The 15,565-nt window shown below is 49.0% G+C and overlaps 4 protein-coding genes across 4 annotated transcripts, besides 1 other annotated feature; 2 read left to right on the top strand and 2 right to left on the bottom strand.

Moving 5' to 3' along the window:
* Positions 1-15,565: part of a sequence feature (contig 1.153 11..403022(1)) that runs on past both edges of the window.
* On the bottom strand, positions 764-1,558 carry ANIA_11077 (sugar O-acetyltransferase; the record flags this gene model as incomplete). The annotated part of the gene is made up of 3 exons (XM_050612127.1): positions 764-1,091; positions 1,165-1,401; positions 1,455-1,558. 3 exons carry the CDS (start codon positions 1,556-1,558, stop codon positions 764-766), a joined length of 669 nt encoding a protein of 222 aa, XP_050468079.1.
* On the top strand, positions 2,513-3,130 carry ANIA_08385 (uncharacterized protein; the record flags this gene model as incomplete). The annotated part of the gene is made up of 1 exon (XM_676562.1): positions 2,513-3,130. One exon carries the CDS (start codon positions 2,513-2,515, stop codon positions 3,128-3,130), a length of 618 nt encoding a protein of 205 aa, XP_681654.1.
* Positions 4,962-6,209, bottom strand: ANIA_08384 (protein ausD). Its single transcript, XM_676561.2, has 4 exons — positions 5,905-6,209; positions 5,830-5,850; positions 5,635-5,781; positions 4,962-5,568 (listed from the first exon to the last, which is right to left on the bottom strand). The coding sequence occupies exons 1-4, from the start codon at positions 6,073-6,075 to the stop codon at positions 5,059-5,061; spliced, it is 849 nt and encodes a 282-aa protein (XP_681653.2). The 5' UTR covers positions 6,076-6,209; the 3' UTR covers positions 4,962-5,058.
* ANIA_08383 (protein ausA) lies at positions 7,368-15,101 on the top strand (the record flags this gene model as incomplete). Its single annotated transcript, XM_676560.1, has 6 exons — positions 7,368-7,964; positions 8,025-9,095; positions 9,162-9,537; positions 9,598-10,352; positions 10,412-14,105; positions 14,164-15,101. The coding sequence occupies 6 exons, from the start codon at positions 7,368-7,370 to the stop codon at positions 15,099-15,101; spliced, it is 7,431 nt and encodes a 2,476-aa protein (XP_681652.1).

Genomic DNA, 15,565 nt, shown 5'->3' with positions numbered 1-15,565 from the left:
AACAAGATTTTATGCTGCTGTGGTATCATATGCTGTGAATAGGTAAAGAATGCACACAAATCAGAATTCAAGCAGTTCTCCAAGTGTGATGCTCACTTCCTATATATCACTTATGTAGCCTCTTACTATACAACCACAGGTATATAAATCTCGGTATATTCCCTCTGACAATTACGGCCATTCAGTACGTAACGCCTCTAGTAGAGTTAAACTGCGGTAAATCTACAGTGTTCACCAGCCAGGCCAACCGTCTACTGTCGCCTGAGACGACTTAAAATTGTGATTTAAGCAATTTCGGCTTACCCTGAGAGTAACGAGTCGCGTAAATGTCTCGCAAAGGCCTGGTATTTGGACGTACGGATCTGGGTTGGACGGACCGGAACGATACGTAGAGCACATAGGAATTCGATGGGCGCCGGGGGACAAATTCGCTCCCAGCATTCTATTCTGAACTCCAAATCTACCAGAGCAAGGTAGCTCTACAAAGTCAGGGAGAATAGCAAGTTCTAAGATAGATGATGAGAAATGGCAGCGGTATAGCAAGTAATGACCTAGAATAGTGTAAAAGCAGCGTCAAAATACGTATAAAGGTATCATACAGATTCATCACTTCTTTACATCTATTGAGATGTCGGCGGCTAACATGCCTAACTACGGCTTGAACGACTGTGCCCATATTCGCTGAATAACACCTCGATCTTAAAATCAACGAATACAAATGCAAGGCTCTCATACTCATCCATTCAGCTGCCATGGGCCCAGCCTACTCCGCCTCACCTTCTGCCCTCCCAGCAGATCTAATCACCCTGGCCGGGCACCCTACAGCAATACTCAAGGCAGGAATGTCCCTCTTGACCACCGAACCTGCACCAATCGTGCATCCCTCACCGATGGTGACACCCGCGAGAATCGTCACGTTTGCACCAATCCAGCAGTCGTTCCCGATAACCACTTGTCCTGTAAATTCCTTCCCCCTGTTGGTACGCCGGGCAATGATCTCGGTGTAGTGCTCCCCAGTGATGATACTCACGTTCGGTCCAATTTCAACATGGTCGCCGATTGTGACGAGGCCGCAGTCAAGGATTGTGAGGCTGTTTCCAAAAGAGGCATGTCAACATTAGACCCACGAGTCGGGGAGGAGAAGAGTATTGAGGAATAACAAACTTGAAATTAGCATAAAATGCCTTCCCAACACTGACATTGCATCCGTAGTCAACAAAGAGCGGGGCCTCAATGTAGATTCCCTCGCCGGCATGGCCAAAGAGTCTTCGCAGCGCACTCTCTCTGCGAGCGATGGTCTCAGAGAATGGAAGGTCGGGGTACGGTGGCGCGTTGAATTCGGCGATGAGACGGCGGGCATTTTCTCTGCCATCAATGAGTTCAGGGGACAGGGGGTTGTACCTTCAATAGCATGAAGTTAGCGTAGCCCTAGGAAGAGGTCAAGGACGGCGTACAGCATCCCTGATATCATGCGCTCGTACTCGTCACCCCAGCAAACGCCCTGAAGGGCTTTTGCTTTCTCTATGGCAACATAGTCCAGTTCCGTTTTGGGGATCATGTTTATTTCGTCAGTAACAGTGTTTGTGGAAATTGAAGGTAGAAGGAGTCTTGACTACGTTTTTAAAATTCGCCAGGCGCGGTGTTGAATACGAGACAAACAGCTGCGTCCTGGGAAATCGGGCCTTGTCTCCGCGATTGGTCGATCGGTTCGAGCTTCTGTAGGCTGCTGACACTTGTTTATCCCAAACCGGGTTGCGGCGTTCCTGATATTTATGATGATTGGTTGAGCTATATATTGTGACCGGAAACCATTCAGATTCCTAGTAGTAAGACAAATTTCTTTTAGTCGTGCTCGCATCAAGGAAGGACTCTAATCTTGACTGACAACGAGTATCCCACTTGACCCGGTTCGCTTTGAAGGATACTGGGGGTTATTCGTCTACTCTTCGGCGACAATTCTAGGTGGAGCTCTAAACACTTGGGGATATTTTTATGCTATGATACGTGAAAGGTTGACTCTGAGAGCCTGACATAGTTAAAGGCGAACCCTAATTAAGCATTGCTGGGATGAGTGCTGAATAACGAAGTGGTCTAAGGCAGTGAAAGAAAAGAGTAAGGTAGGTCATCACAAATCATTGTGATTAGATATGGGTATCCCTTGTCATTCACTCAGACTGGACAAAGACCATCCGATATTGAGAGACAACTCACAAAGGGTGAACAATGAAACCATTTTCAAGACACAATACCGCTTTTTTTTTCAGATAGGGTGTCGAGAGAACTGTTTGATTCAATAAATGATCTCTTCAAGCCACGAACTCGTCTACCTGTTCTCCCAAGCCCACAAACAGCCTCACTTCTGAGATCGTTCCCCGTAGCTGTGCTCTTCTTGTAAAGAGCATTGTGAGTGCTGCAATCTAACAAACAGGCTCATCATGCTGAAGGATCCTCGCTTATTGTTCCTAGAATCTAGCTAAGAAGACTAAGCGCAAAGAATTTCTGCGAAACCAGGATGCCCTTTGAGCCCAACCCTGTCCATATGAGCCCAGAAAGAGACAGCTGTGAATTGTACCTAGGCACTAGCAAGCCCGAGTCCCGATACGGCGGCCGCTGGATCCTAATCCTTGAGTTTCCTGAGTGCGATACCTACAGCGCCTTCTACTCTATCGGAAGCCCATTCAGAGATAATCCGTACGAACACGAACTGGTACATGACGGGCAGTGCAGCGAGTACTTGAGGGACTTCGACGAGGTCATCCTCATAGGCGTTGTACAACAGGAACGATTCCGAGCCTTCCTGGAAGCTTTCTATGACACGCGGCCTGGACCGGATCAGTATTTTGTGCTGCGGGTTGTTTTTGCGCTCTGGGAACAAGGTCTTGTTGAGTCAATTGTTCTGGATATCTTCTTGAATCAACCTGGCTTGCAGTATTCGGCCGGGGAGAAGGAGTATCATTACTACCATCTGGCTACGATGGATTACTTGTTCTTTGAGGATTTAAAAAAGTGTGGATTTTTGGTTCAACGCCGCGCTGGAGAGGCGAAGATGGAGGACAAAGCGGGGATGAGATGGTGGTTGAGAGAAAAAGATTTATTGGGTTGCAGTAGCTGTTTAGACTATTTCGACTGAATAAGAGGTATTATTTTAATTGAGTTGATCAGCATTGAATAAAGGTCTCAGTTCTATCTGCAGCTATGATGATGCTGCAATGTGCTTATTTCTTCTCTGGATACGTCACTGAATTGATGACCGATTTGATAATCTCTGTATGCAAAAGAAGAAACCTTTAATGATATGGCGGAAGCTTCACATAAGACTGCTGTAGACGGATTACCGATTGATACCACGCACCTTCGCAGTTCCAAGAACTAAGAGACGCTTGGCGGCTCAATTCTCTCACGTCGATATCTGAAATAGTGTTTTCATGGTATTTTCGTCGCTTTGAAAACATAAATTTACCCTGTGCTCAGCTGATGCTCAATAATGCTTGTGCTGTTACATAGAAGAGATCACGTAGGGAAAGTCTGTCTTTTCTCAACATGCCATTATTATGACAAACAAATTCCGTGACATGGATTTAGAATAGTGGGTGATTTTAATATTATCATTATAGTAACCTGACTAACGAGAGTGAGTTTGAAAGGGTTGAAAATGTTATGGATGATCTGTCGGTTGCTCCCGCGTTGGGTATAAGGGAATTCCATATCCGGTTCCTTCTTAATTCCAGCGGGAATATCACAATGGCCGTTCTATAAAGAAGCCACCTAAGCTGGGTGCTGTCAAATATAATGAATAGGTCTTGTCTCAGGCTACAAGATATGCGACGCCAAATGTCGAGAAAAGAGCAAGATATTAGTGTGACCTGTACAGAAAACGTTCAGAGATCATAGCTCTGGGGCTAGGCACGTCACAAAACCCCAGGTCTCGGCAGCCAGTTTTCTTAAGGATGCTACTGAAGACCCCGCAAGTGAATTGTCTCTATTTCAAACCAGATTTCATGGCCTTCAGAGTACAGGAACAGGCCACAAAGACCAGAAAGGCCGAGAACAAAGAAAAAAAAAACAAAGACAATTGAGTTGAAGGAACTTGACTCTGAATAAGGACATATAGAGGCCGCAAGACCTATCAATATGGCATAAGCGCCCTTTGAGATTGTTATCAACACCACATCGCATTTGCGTTTACTGCAGGCCTCCGAGAAAGCGCAATACCGCTTAAACAGTTTGTTAAATGGGGGCCTCTACGTGCGCTGCCTGAGAGCTTAGAACCGGGGTCTCAATACGAGGACTGATAAGTAGCTTGTGACGCCATCCTGCCTCGTGCGGATATTTCTCTGTACCTCCTTAAAATAATCCCTGAGCGGCTATGCACTGCTGACCAGACATCTCACATCTGCAGCCTTGAGAGATTGACTTCACTCAGATTCAAAGAGGGCAGCCCATCTTCGAAGGTACTCTATAGCTAAAGAAATATTCGACACCGGAAAGACCAGGGCAAGGCGTACATAACAGGGGTGAACCGCTTGGTCGAGGGGGTTAAGGCAATAAGCTTCGACAGCTCTCTTGATAGTCATTCGGTAACGTGTCTGTTTGGTCCTTATTGAGGGATTGACGTGGAAGCCGAGGCCGTAATATCTTGTCCTGAAATAAATGGCGCGCGAAAAAGAATTTGAACTCCCAACTCACCCAATTGAGATTCTATTTGGTGGTATGGCTGAAAAGAACGGATATGCTGCTCACCAATGTATCAAATTACAACTACCGGAAGACTATTTCTTTTCGTTACTTCCTTACTTTCTTTCCTTTTCCTTTTTCTTTTTCTTTTCTAAGGAAGGGCTCACCTAAAACCAATGCGGCCTATATATCGTGAGACGTGCAGTAACCCTAAGCTCTGCCTCACCAGGACGTAACATGATCAGCCATTTTACTCAAGCTCCTTAACAACCAAAGTCAGATAATTCATAAATTTATCTTTGTAGTATACTCTGTGGACTTTTGGAGACTGTCACACTAAACCTTTGTAGATAAACAGCTCGGACCGAAAAGGCGGCGGGTGGGCTAAACTCGCCGGATCGCAGACCCCAAAATATATATCCCTGGCAAGGGATGCTTCTTGACCAACTCATCGGGCTGTTCCCAGGTATCTACACAAAGCTTTACACCAGTCCTTTTCTGCACAACCTCCCAGAGCTGTTCCCAGCTCGCCCGGTCATGGTAGTAGTACGGCATACGTTCCGCTGTTGCGTTAAGCACGCCTTGGTCACGACAGGCGGTAACCCGGCATACGATGAGTGAGCCAGGCTCGGCAGCGAGAAGATCCAACACGTTTCCTGCCACAGTTATCTGCTGTTCGAAGTCAAATACGTGGAGGAAAAGCGAAATGTAGACGATGTTGAGCTTTCCGGTGAGGTGGGTGAAGAGAGGAGACTGTCTGTCTAGGATGTTGGAAGCGATAAGATGGGACTCAGGGAGCGTTGCACGGTCCAGGAAGAGTTCGTAGCCGAGGTTTAGAAACTCTTGCTGGATATCTGAGCCGTACAAACTTTCACCAGGAGCACCGTCATATATCTGGGGACATCAGTCAGGACAGATGGTGGGGTAGAAGGCATCGCTGGAATGAAACAAGGAACTCACCAGCTGACGGAGCTCCTGTCCAAATGCGCAGCCTAGGTCCAGAAGTTTGTGGCCATTCTTCACGCGCTCGAGCATCTCGGGATAGTACGGCGATGCGGCGATGCTCAGCTCGACAAAGGAGAATTGCCCAATGCATGCATAAGGAAACTTTCATTGGGTCAGATTGGGGAGTGCATAGGGATACAGAGTACTAACCACGGCAAAAGCGCGATCTCTCTGGCGAAAGGAAGTCAGACTAGCAGATTTGAAAGGGCTGGCTGATTTACTCACCACCTTGTTGACATGACTGACGACTTTGTCCACTGGGATCTTGCTGTGCTTCTCGAGAATAGTACACATAGGCTCCTTTACGATTGTTAAAGGGTCTTTGTAGAGGATGTTCGGGTCAAACCCGTTCTTAAGGGCGGTTTTTAGTTGGGTTTCGGGTTGCATTGCTATCATCGTTCAATCTTGAGAACGGCTTGTGCTTGCTATAATGAGTGGATAGTTAGTAAAAATGAAGATGACAATAACGAGCAATAAACTTGAATAGCAGAGATAGATGGCCTAGTATGGAATTAAGAGCACTCATCACGGAGAGACCCCGCAGCACCAAAATTGTAGAGTGATGGACACGTACGGAAAGATAAGAAGAGTTTAAGAACAGTAAGGAAATCGCTTGCGCCAGAGTATCATATTATGTGAAATATGTATGTGATACTACGCTGCAGAGCTGCCATACCTTGCCAGCTACTGTTACGAGCCACGAACGGAATGGCGGTGCAGCTAGACAGTCCGGAGTCAACGAGATGATTCCACGTTGAGCATGAAGGGCTGCGATCGGAATTACTCGGGCATAATCTACAAGGAACGTAGATGTGTTATGCATGATGGATACGCCCGTTCATTCCTCAAGTAGTGGAAAGACGGATCCAAGCACGAGCTGTGGTTGGCAATCAGCAAAGGAGGCTGTTTTTATATGTCGATCAACGCTTTTTAGGGTTGTACAAAATGCCGTCCTTTGGGTTATGTCTTTGATCTGAGTCCGATCTGGTTCCTCACTTGGGACAATGCAAATGCAAACTAAGCCTTGCGTGCCCACTTGGCTCGAGCCTGGAGCAAGGGGGCCGCATATTGACTGAGAAGCCAACATTCTTCTGGTCTAGCTTTCGGGCGGTTCGGTCCAAAGTGGTGTGGATCCTTTGCCCTAGCTTATATACATAACGAGCTATCTGGCAATTGGACCGAATTGGTCGTATGTAACCAGACAGTGGCTCCTGCAGAAGTCGAAATCTGGCCTAAAGAAGGCTGTTGATCGACGCTGAAATAGCAGGCGCCCTTTCGTGCGACACGGGCGGACTGTCGCTATGCGCACTTTGCCCTATACAGGCGTTGTTTTGAGAACAATATGTCAGGATATCGTCTTCTGAGTCTTTATTGACGAGATCTCGACAAAATTCCTCACTTGCAGCTGGCAGGAATAGGTTGGGGATTCTTGGACCGCTATGGGCGGTAGTGCAGGCGCTGCTGCAGTAACCCCTCTTGAGCTTCAAGTAGACCGTCCGCTGAGATTAGAGGGTTCCTTCAATGGGCTCCGCCTATATCCCTTGAAATTCTCGGTCAAGTTCTAAGAGTCGGGGACTAGTCATTTGAGCAACTGCTTCAACGCCGTTGGTTCTTGGTTCTTTCATAAGCACACTTTGTTAAGCGACTGTGTCTCATTCCTTTTAGTCAAGATCACTTTATTTCGAAAGATGGGGTCCCTTGATGATAATACTTTGCAGCAGGTTTCGGTCCTTTTCGGACCGAAATATCCGGAGGTTGAACTGCCAGCTGGGCACATACGCAGATATCTTTCGAATCAGCGGAATGCAAACTGGCTTCACGACGCAATCCGAGATTTACCTTCCGTCTGGCACGATATCCTGAGGCTCTGGCCAGCAGCCGAGAAGCTTCATGGGGACGCACGTCTCCGTCAGCTTTCAGCGTTTCTCGGGGGTGGAACGCTACGGCCTGATATGGCCGAGCCGATGAATTTCTTGCTAGTACCAGCCACAGTCTTGCGACATTTAGTCGATTTCCTCGAGCTGAAAGAAGACAAGAACTACGACGTCTGCGATATCCAGGGATTCTGCGTCGGATTCCTGGCAGCCATCGCAGCTGCATGCTGGTCGGACAACGAGGATGAATTCGGCAAAGTTGTGAGCACCGTCTTGCGTCTCGCCGTCTACATTGGGGCTGCAGTGGACTTGGACGAGCTTTGTGAACAGCCTGCAAGGTCAATCGCCGTCAGGTGGAGAACTGCTCAGGAGCATAAGCTTCTGACGGAAGTCTTAACTCGTTATCAAGGTGTCAGTGCTGCTTGTTCCTTGCTTATATTCTTCTTTTCTTCTTGTTAATGAACGCGACAGGCATACATTTCATGCGTGACTGATGAAAACGCTGTAACGGTCACCGTTTGGGACTCTCAGTCCGTTTCCTTCGCAAAGGAGCTGGAGAAACATGGGCTCTCGGTGAAGACTACGACACTTAGAGGCCGATTCCATCACTCGAACCACACTCAAGCTGTGGAGGATATTTTGCAATCTTGTGAGCGGAATAGCCGACTTTGCCTGCCATCGAAGTGTCACAAGCGCAGTCTGCCGAGATCCAATATCAACGGGAGAGTGTGCGAAGCTGACTCGCTTTTCACTGTTGCAGTCGAGTCGATCTTGACAACGCAAGCAAATTGGAAGATCACCGTCACCGCTACTCTAGACAACATGGGGCAATCGGATGCTAGAAGCATTATCCCCATAGGTGCAGGCCAATTCGTACCGCGACACGCTAGATGTCGTATGTTGAACATTGTTGAGTTCAACAAAGGCGAGCACATAAATGGCAGACGCAAGATGCAGTCCGCCACTGCACTTGATGTCGGGGTAAATGTCACGGCCCCCGAGACCACCGCAGTGCCTATCGCGGTTACTGGGATGGCATGCCGATATCCCCAAGCCGATTCCGTGGAAGAACTGTGGAGAATCTTAGATCTGGGCCAGTGCACCGTCAGTCCAATGCCCAACAGTCGGCTTAAAAGTGGCAGTCTGCAGAGAGAGCCAAAAGGGCCATTCTTTGGAAATTACCTCGCGCGCCCAGATGCCTTTGATCATCGATTCTTCGGGATATCCGCGCGGGAGGCCGAGTCAATGGATCCACAGCAAAGAGTACTACTGCAAGTTGCGTATGAAGCTATGGAATCCGCTGGTTACTGTGGGCTGCGCCGCTCGAAGCTTCCTGACGACATCGGCTGCTACGTTGGAGTCGGTTGCGACGACTATAGTGAAAACGTTGGATCTCGTAATGCCACTGCCTTCTCAGCAACTGGTACACTCCAGGCTTTTAACAGTGGCCGCATCAGCCATTACTTTGGTTGGAGTGGCCCCTCTGTCACGGTTGACACGGCGTGCTCATCAGCTGCTGTTGCTATTCACCTCGCGTGCCAGGTAAGTGCGTTCCCTAGCCAAACAAACACTATTACAATTATGCTAATAAAGTGTACCTTGACCTAGGCCATTCGAACGAATGATTGCGCTATCGCTGTAGCCGGCGGAGTGAATATAATGACAGATCCCCGATGGTCCCAAAACCTGGCTGGGGCATCGTTTCTGTCGCCAACCGGGGCATCTAAGGCATTCGATGCAGATGCCAATGGATACTGTCGTGGTGAAGGTGCTGGGCTGCTTGTGCTGCGGCCCCTGGAAGCAGCTCTTCGCGATGGCGATCCCATTCACGCCGTGATTACTGGAACATCCGTCAATCAGGGAGCAAACTGCTCGCCGATAACTGTCCCGGATTCAAACTCGCAAAGAAGCTTATATTTGAAAGCCTTGTCGCTTTCTGGACTTACTCCAGACGTTGTTGGCTATGTTGAAGCACATGGCACTGGTCTGTAACCCACTACCTGTTATCATTAACCATCTGTAGATATCGTTAACATATTGACAGGCACCCAAGTCGGAGACCCAATTGAGTTTGAAAGTATCCGGAAAACATTCTCCGGGCCTAATAGGGCCACAAAGCTTTATGTTGGGTCGATCAAGGACAATATTGGGCATACTGAGACGTCTTCTGGTGTTGCGGGCATGCTGAAGACGATCCTGATGATACAGAAGCGCAGAATCCCCAAACAAGCTAACTTTCGTCGCCTGAATCCCAGAATTACATTAAACGAGAGGAATCATATAGAAATCCCTACTCAATCAATTGACTGGGAAGCTGAAAAACGCGTGGCTATGGTGACTAATTATGGGGCGGCCGGTAGCAATGCTGCTATCGTTCTACGAGAACCTGCGTCAACACCTGCTACCTCAAACAGTGCCCATCGGGAGACCCTGCCCTCGCATGTTCCTTTTTACGTCTCTGCTCGAACCGAAGAGTCCCTTCGCTCGTACTGTGAAGCTCTTCAGAGCACCATCCGTGAGGTAGCACAGTCAGGTACTAACACCGTGCAGCATATCGCATACAATTTGGCACGGAAGCAGAACCGAGATATGGAGCACTTTGTCACATTTCCAGCCGCCGCTGGGGAGCCTTCAGAGCTTATGACACGCTTAGGATCTATCGCCTCCGCTCATACGCAGGTCGAAAGACGGTCCCAGTCCTTTCATCCTGTGATTATTTGTTTCGGCGGACAGACCGGAGATACAGCGAGCATCTCAAGAAATTTATTTGAGAGTTGCGAGCTCCTGCGCTTCCACGTGGTTAGTCTATCTTTTTCATTCTGGATACGCGTAAGGCCTCGTGCTGATCTGATCATCAGGATGAATGTGAAAACGCTTGCAACGCGTTAGATCTCCCTAGCCTATTCCCGGCTATTGTGAGCCCTTTCCCTAACAAAGATATTGTGAACCTCCATTGCGTATTGTTTTCCATTCAATACGCCACTGCAAAGGCATGGCTTGATTCTGGACTGCAGGTCACCCGAATGATCGGTCATAGCTTTGGGCAATTAACTGCCCTATGCGTTGCTGGTGGCTTATCGCTCATTGATGGAATGCGACTTGTCGCAACTCGCGCCCAGCTGATCCAGAAACATTGGGGACCGCATACTGGAGTGATGCTTTCTTTGAGAGCGAGCAAAGAGAAGGTCCAAGCTCTGCTAGACGCTGCATCAGGTCACGCAGACCTTGCATGCCTGAATGGACCTGATAACTTTGTTGTTGCCGGCGATGAGGAGTCCATTCGCCGCATCGAAATCATCGCCACCGAGAAGGGAATGCATGTTGAACTGAAGAGATTGAAGAATACTCATGCGTTTCACTCTCGTCTCGTGGACGCAATTCTGCCAGGATTGAGCGAGGTAGCCAATACGCTCACCTTTAGACAGCTGGATATTCCTGTCGAGGCATGTGCCGAACAGGAGGATGACTGGTTATGGGTCACAGGTGACAAGATTGTGCAACACTCACGCAAGCCGGTGTTTTTTCATGATGCCGTGGAACGGACTCTTTCGCGTGTCGATGGCCCATGTGTTTGGCTCGAGGCAGGAACAGCTTCACCAGTCATTAATATGGTGCGTCGTGTCGTGGAAGCGTCACGGCCGCTCAAAAGCCATGTATACCTTCCGACTGATCTTTCCGGTGCCCAAGCCCAGGCAAATCTCGCAAAGGTGACCTGTACACTTTGGTCAAAAGCTGTGCCGGTTCAATTCTGGCCGTTCCATCCTTCGGAGACCGGGTACAGGTGGATCAACCTGCCCCCATACCAATTCGCGAAAACCAGCCATTGGATTGAGTATAACCCTGACGCCTTCCGTTCGCCTCCGCAGGTACCGGATCAAGAAAATGTACAAGAAGCGAGTCTCGTGCGGCTGCTGAGACAAGATGGTAAAGAAGCTCTCTTTACCATCAACAACAAGGACAACGTCTTCCGAATGTGCACCGCCGGCCATGCAGTCGCCAACCAGAATTTATGCCCTGCCTCTCTCTATTTTGAACTTGTCGTTCAGGCAGCATTACTTGTCTCATCAACAGCGACAAAGCCAACAATGTATCACATCGAGAGCCTTAACATTTGCTCGCCCCTTGTCCTCGGGATGCCCGGTGCGGTTCTCCTGCAGCTGACGCAGCAGGATGAGAGCCATGGACAGTGGTCATTTGTGCTGTCCACGCGTGACGGTTTGCAGGACGCGGTGACACATGCTACAGGCAGAGTATCGTTACAAGCTGCCGGTAGCAACACCGGGATATGCGCTCGCTTAAGCTCCTTACAACGTCTACTGAATCTTGCTAGCTGGAACTCCATTGCTACGTCTCCTTCTTCCAGTGGGCTTAAGCGCTCAACAGTCTACCAAGCATTTGCCAGGGCCGTCAACTACGCAGACTATTACCGCGGCGTTGAAGAAGTTTACGCTGTAGGGCACGAAGCCACTGGCCGAGTCATCCTGCCTTCCTCGCCGACCAAGTGCAATCCTTGCGACCCGATTCTGATAGACAACTTCATTCAGGTAGCCGGCATCCACGTTAACTGTCTTTCTGAAACGCATGATGATGAGGTTTTCGTGTGTAGTTCGGTAGGGGATGTATTGATCGGTGAATCCTTTGTGCGACGGGACACAGCAGCTACGGTTCCCTGGGCTGTGTATTCCAACTACGAGCCGGAGTCAAAAAAGAAAATAGTATGCGATGTCTTTGTACTAGACCATACTACAGGGGCGCTTGCTGTCTGCATGCTGTCCGCTACCTTCACGGGTGTGTCCATTCAATCGTTAAAGCGAACCCTAAACCGTCTGAGTAATCATACTGCCAGGCCAACGGAGGCAGAGCAGGTCTCCATTAATGTTGCTGCTGAGGCGACAGCTCTCTCCTCTACCCCAGTGGCTCACGTTTCGAGTAGCGATGGTGATCTTCTAGCTGTGCAGACCATGCTCGGTGAACTACTGGGAATCTCTGCCGACGAACTCTCAGCAGCTGCTGCCCTCGGCGATATCGGTGTCGACTCGCTTATGAGCACTGAAGTCTTAACCGAAATTAATAAACGGTTTGGAGTGGCTATATCCAACGCTGAGCTTACACAAATCCCGGATGTTGGCGGATTGGTACAACGTATCTTCCCGGGACACTCGGTTGTCCGCATCAAAACTCACAGTCAGGGGGCCGTCGAGACCGAAATCACAATCACAGACCGAGAGCCAAAGAGTATCTCGGTGGATCTTGCGCCAGTATGTGATACATCACCGACGGCATTTGTCGATAAAGCTAGTAAACTCTTTGCTACCACACGCACGAGTGCCGAATTCAGCCGCAAGACACGGTTCGCAGGCTTCTGCGACACCGTCTTCCCTCAACAGATGGAGCTTGTCACTAGCTATGTGGTGGAGGCATTTCACGCATTGGGTGCCGACCTAGCATCGCTCACACCCGGTCAGGTAGTTCCACCTGTCAAAATCCTTCCCCAACATGGCAAGGTCATGAATCAGCTGGTCGCTGTGCTCGAATACTCCGATCTCATCGAGCGAAGAGAATCAGAGATAATTCGAAGCCAACAGCCCGTTGGCACCGTTCCGTCCCTAATTCTCTACAAGAAGATACTCAACAAACACGCTCAGCATGCCTCGGAGCACAAACTACTACACACTACCGGCTCGCGACTAGCAGAGTGTCTTAGTGGAAAAGCAGACCCTTTGTCCCTCCTGTTCCAGAATGCAGAAGCCCGTGCATTGATGACAGACGTATACTCCAATGCGCCCATGTTCAAGTCAGCCACGATACAGTTGGCACAATATCTCAAAGACCTCCTTTTTAACCTAGGTACCCAAAGGGAGATCAAGGTTTTGGAAATTGGCGCTGGCACAGGAGGAACGACCAATTACCTCGTTCAAGAACTGGCAGCAGTACCTGGCCTCCGATTCCAGTACACATTCACAGATATCTCCTCTTCCCTGGTCACCTTGGCTCGCAAGCGATTCAAGGCTTACGATTTCATGCGCTATACAACGCTCGATATTGAGAATGATCCTTCACCTGAGTTACAGGGACAGTACGATATCATAATATCCACAAACTGTATCCACGCCACCCGGAATTTGATCACTTCCTGCACAAACATTCGGAGGTTGCTACGCCCCGAAGGCATTTTGTGCCTGATTGAGTTGACGAGGAATTTGTTCTGGTTTGACCTCGTCTTTGGTCTTCTCGAGGGCTGGTGGCTGTTTAACGATGGTCGTTCGCATGCTTTGGCTCACGAGCGTCTCTGGGACCACAACCTACGGCAAGCTGGATTCAACTGGGTAGATTGGACAGACAACGACTCTGCCGAGTCGGATATTCTGCGTCTTATCGTTGCGTCGTCTACTCAACCTTTCTATGCCCTGGAAGGTGACGATGAATGCGAAGCCGACTGCAACACTGTGCAGGAGCAAACGGTTCTCTACAACACAAGGGACGGATTGGAGTTGTTTGCGGATATCTACTATCCGGAAAAGACGGATCGTAGCGGAGCAAAAAGACCAATCGGTAGGTTATATAACTGCAATTGGCTCAATGGTACTCAGGAGCTAACTTGAGCACATAGCCCTACTCATCCACGGCGGCGGCCACATAATGCTCTCGCGCAAGGAAATACACCATGAACAAGTCAGAATGCTGTTTGACATGGGGTTCTTGCCCGTCAGTATTGATTACCGACTTTGCCCGGAGGTATCACTCCTAGACGGCCCCATGCAAGATGCCTGTGATGCTTTGGCCTGGGCGCGGAACAAATTACCTCAACTACAGCTTCAGCGCCGTGACATTCTTCCAGACGGAAACAATGTCGTTGCCGTAGGCTGGTCGACTGGTGGTCACCTAGCTATGACGCTGGCATGGACAGCACCTGCGCGCGGCGTTTCGGCCCCTGAGGCAATTCTCTCCTTCTACAGCCCTACGGATTACACTGACCCGTTCTGGAGCAAACCGAACTTCCCGTATAGAGTCGACGTCTCTACATCTGACATCCAGACAGGTAATCCTTTGGATGCGCTGCAGGATGCGCCTATTTCCGGGTACAACCCTCCACCCAGCAAGCGAGCTCTGGGGGGTTGGATGGCACCAAGTGATCCACGTAGCAGGATCGCGCTTTACATGAACTGGACCGGCCAAACGTTACCAGTACTGTTCTACGGGTGCAACTACAGGGCCCGAGCTGCTGAGTCTGGGCAGGATTATGAAGTCGTCCTACCCGAACCAATTCTAAGCGAGGTTCAGAAAGTCTGCCCGTTCTCCCAGATCTCTGCGGGGTCGTACAGAGCCCCTACCTTCTTGATTCATGGTACTCTGGATGATTTGATTCCCGTACAACAGGCGCAACGGACACATGATAAGATGCAGGCTTGTGGCGTGGACTCTGACTTGCGTATCGTGCGTGATGGGCTACATTTGTTTGACCTAGAGGCCAATTTTGCTGGCAATCAGCATGCGTTCCAGGCTGTCGTGGACGGGTACGAGTTCCTGCGAAGACACGTTGGCTTATAATTAGTATTTAGTGCCTATCCTCGTTGTGGTAATGGAAATTATCTTCTCGCAAATCTTAAGCCATTATATAAGGCACAGATTAACATAGCTATGTCATGATTTGTGATCAAACGGGTTTTTTTTATGTCTACTACGCTACATATCTCAGTGAGATAGTTATATGAATTTTGGCTTGCTCAAGCTTCGATAGCGTATGTTCAAGAGTATCGTTGATGTCCGCCATATTACAAGGCAAATGGCCCATCGTGCCTGAAGCTGGGTTTTGTCCGACATCTGGCTCTGTCTTCTACTGAAGGAGCTCCACAAACCGCTAGAGGTTTCTATTTGTATTCATGCTAGTGCAAGTATTGTAGTCAAAATAGCGCCCCTAGCATAGGTGATTTACTCTTCTTTACTAAATCGAGTAATGGTGATCTAGCAATGTATCTCATCTGCTTTAATCGGGGTAATGTGAATCGTTTGCA

Source organism: Aspergillus nidulans, chromosome V, assembly GCF_000011425.1.
Source record: "Aspergillus nidulans FGSC A4 chromosome V".
NCBI lineage: Eukaryota > Fungi > Ascomycota > Eurotiomycetes > Eurotiales > Aspergillaceae > Aspergillus > Aspergillus nidulans.
Note: the sequence above shows the minus strand (reverse complement) of the source record. Positions and strands in the feature narration are given on the sequence as shown.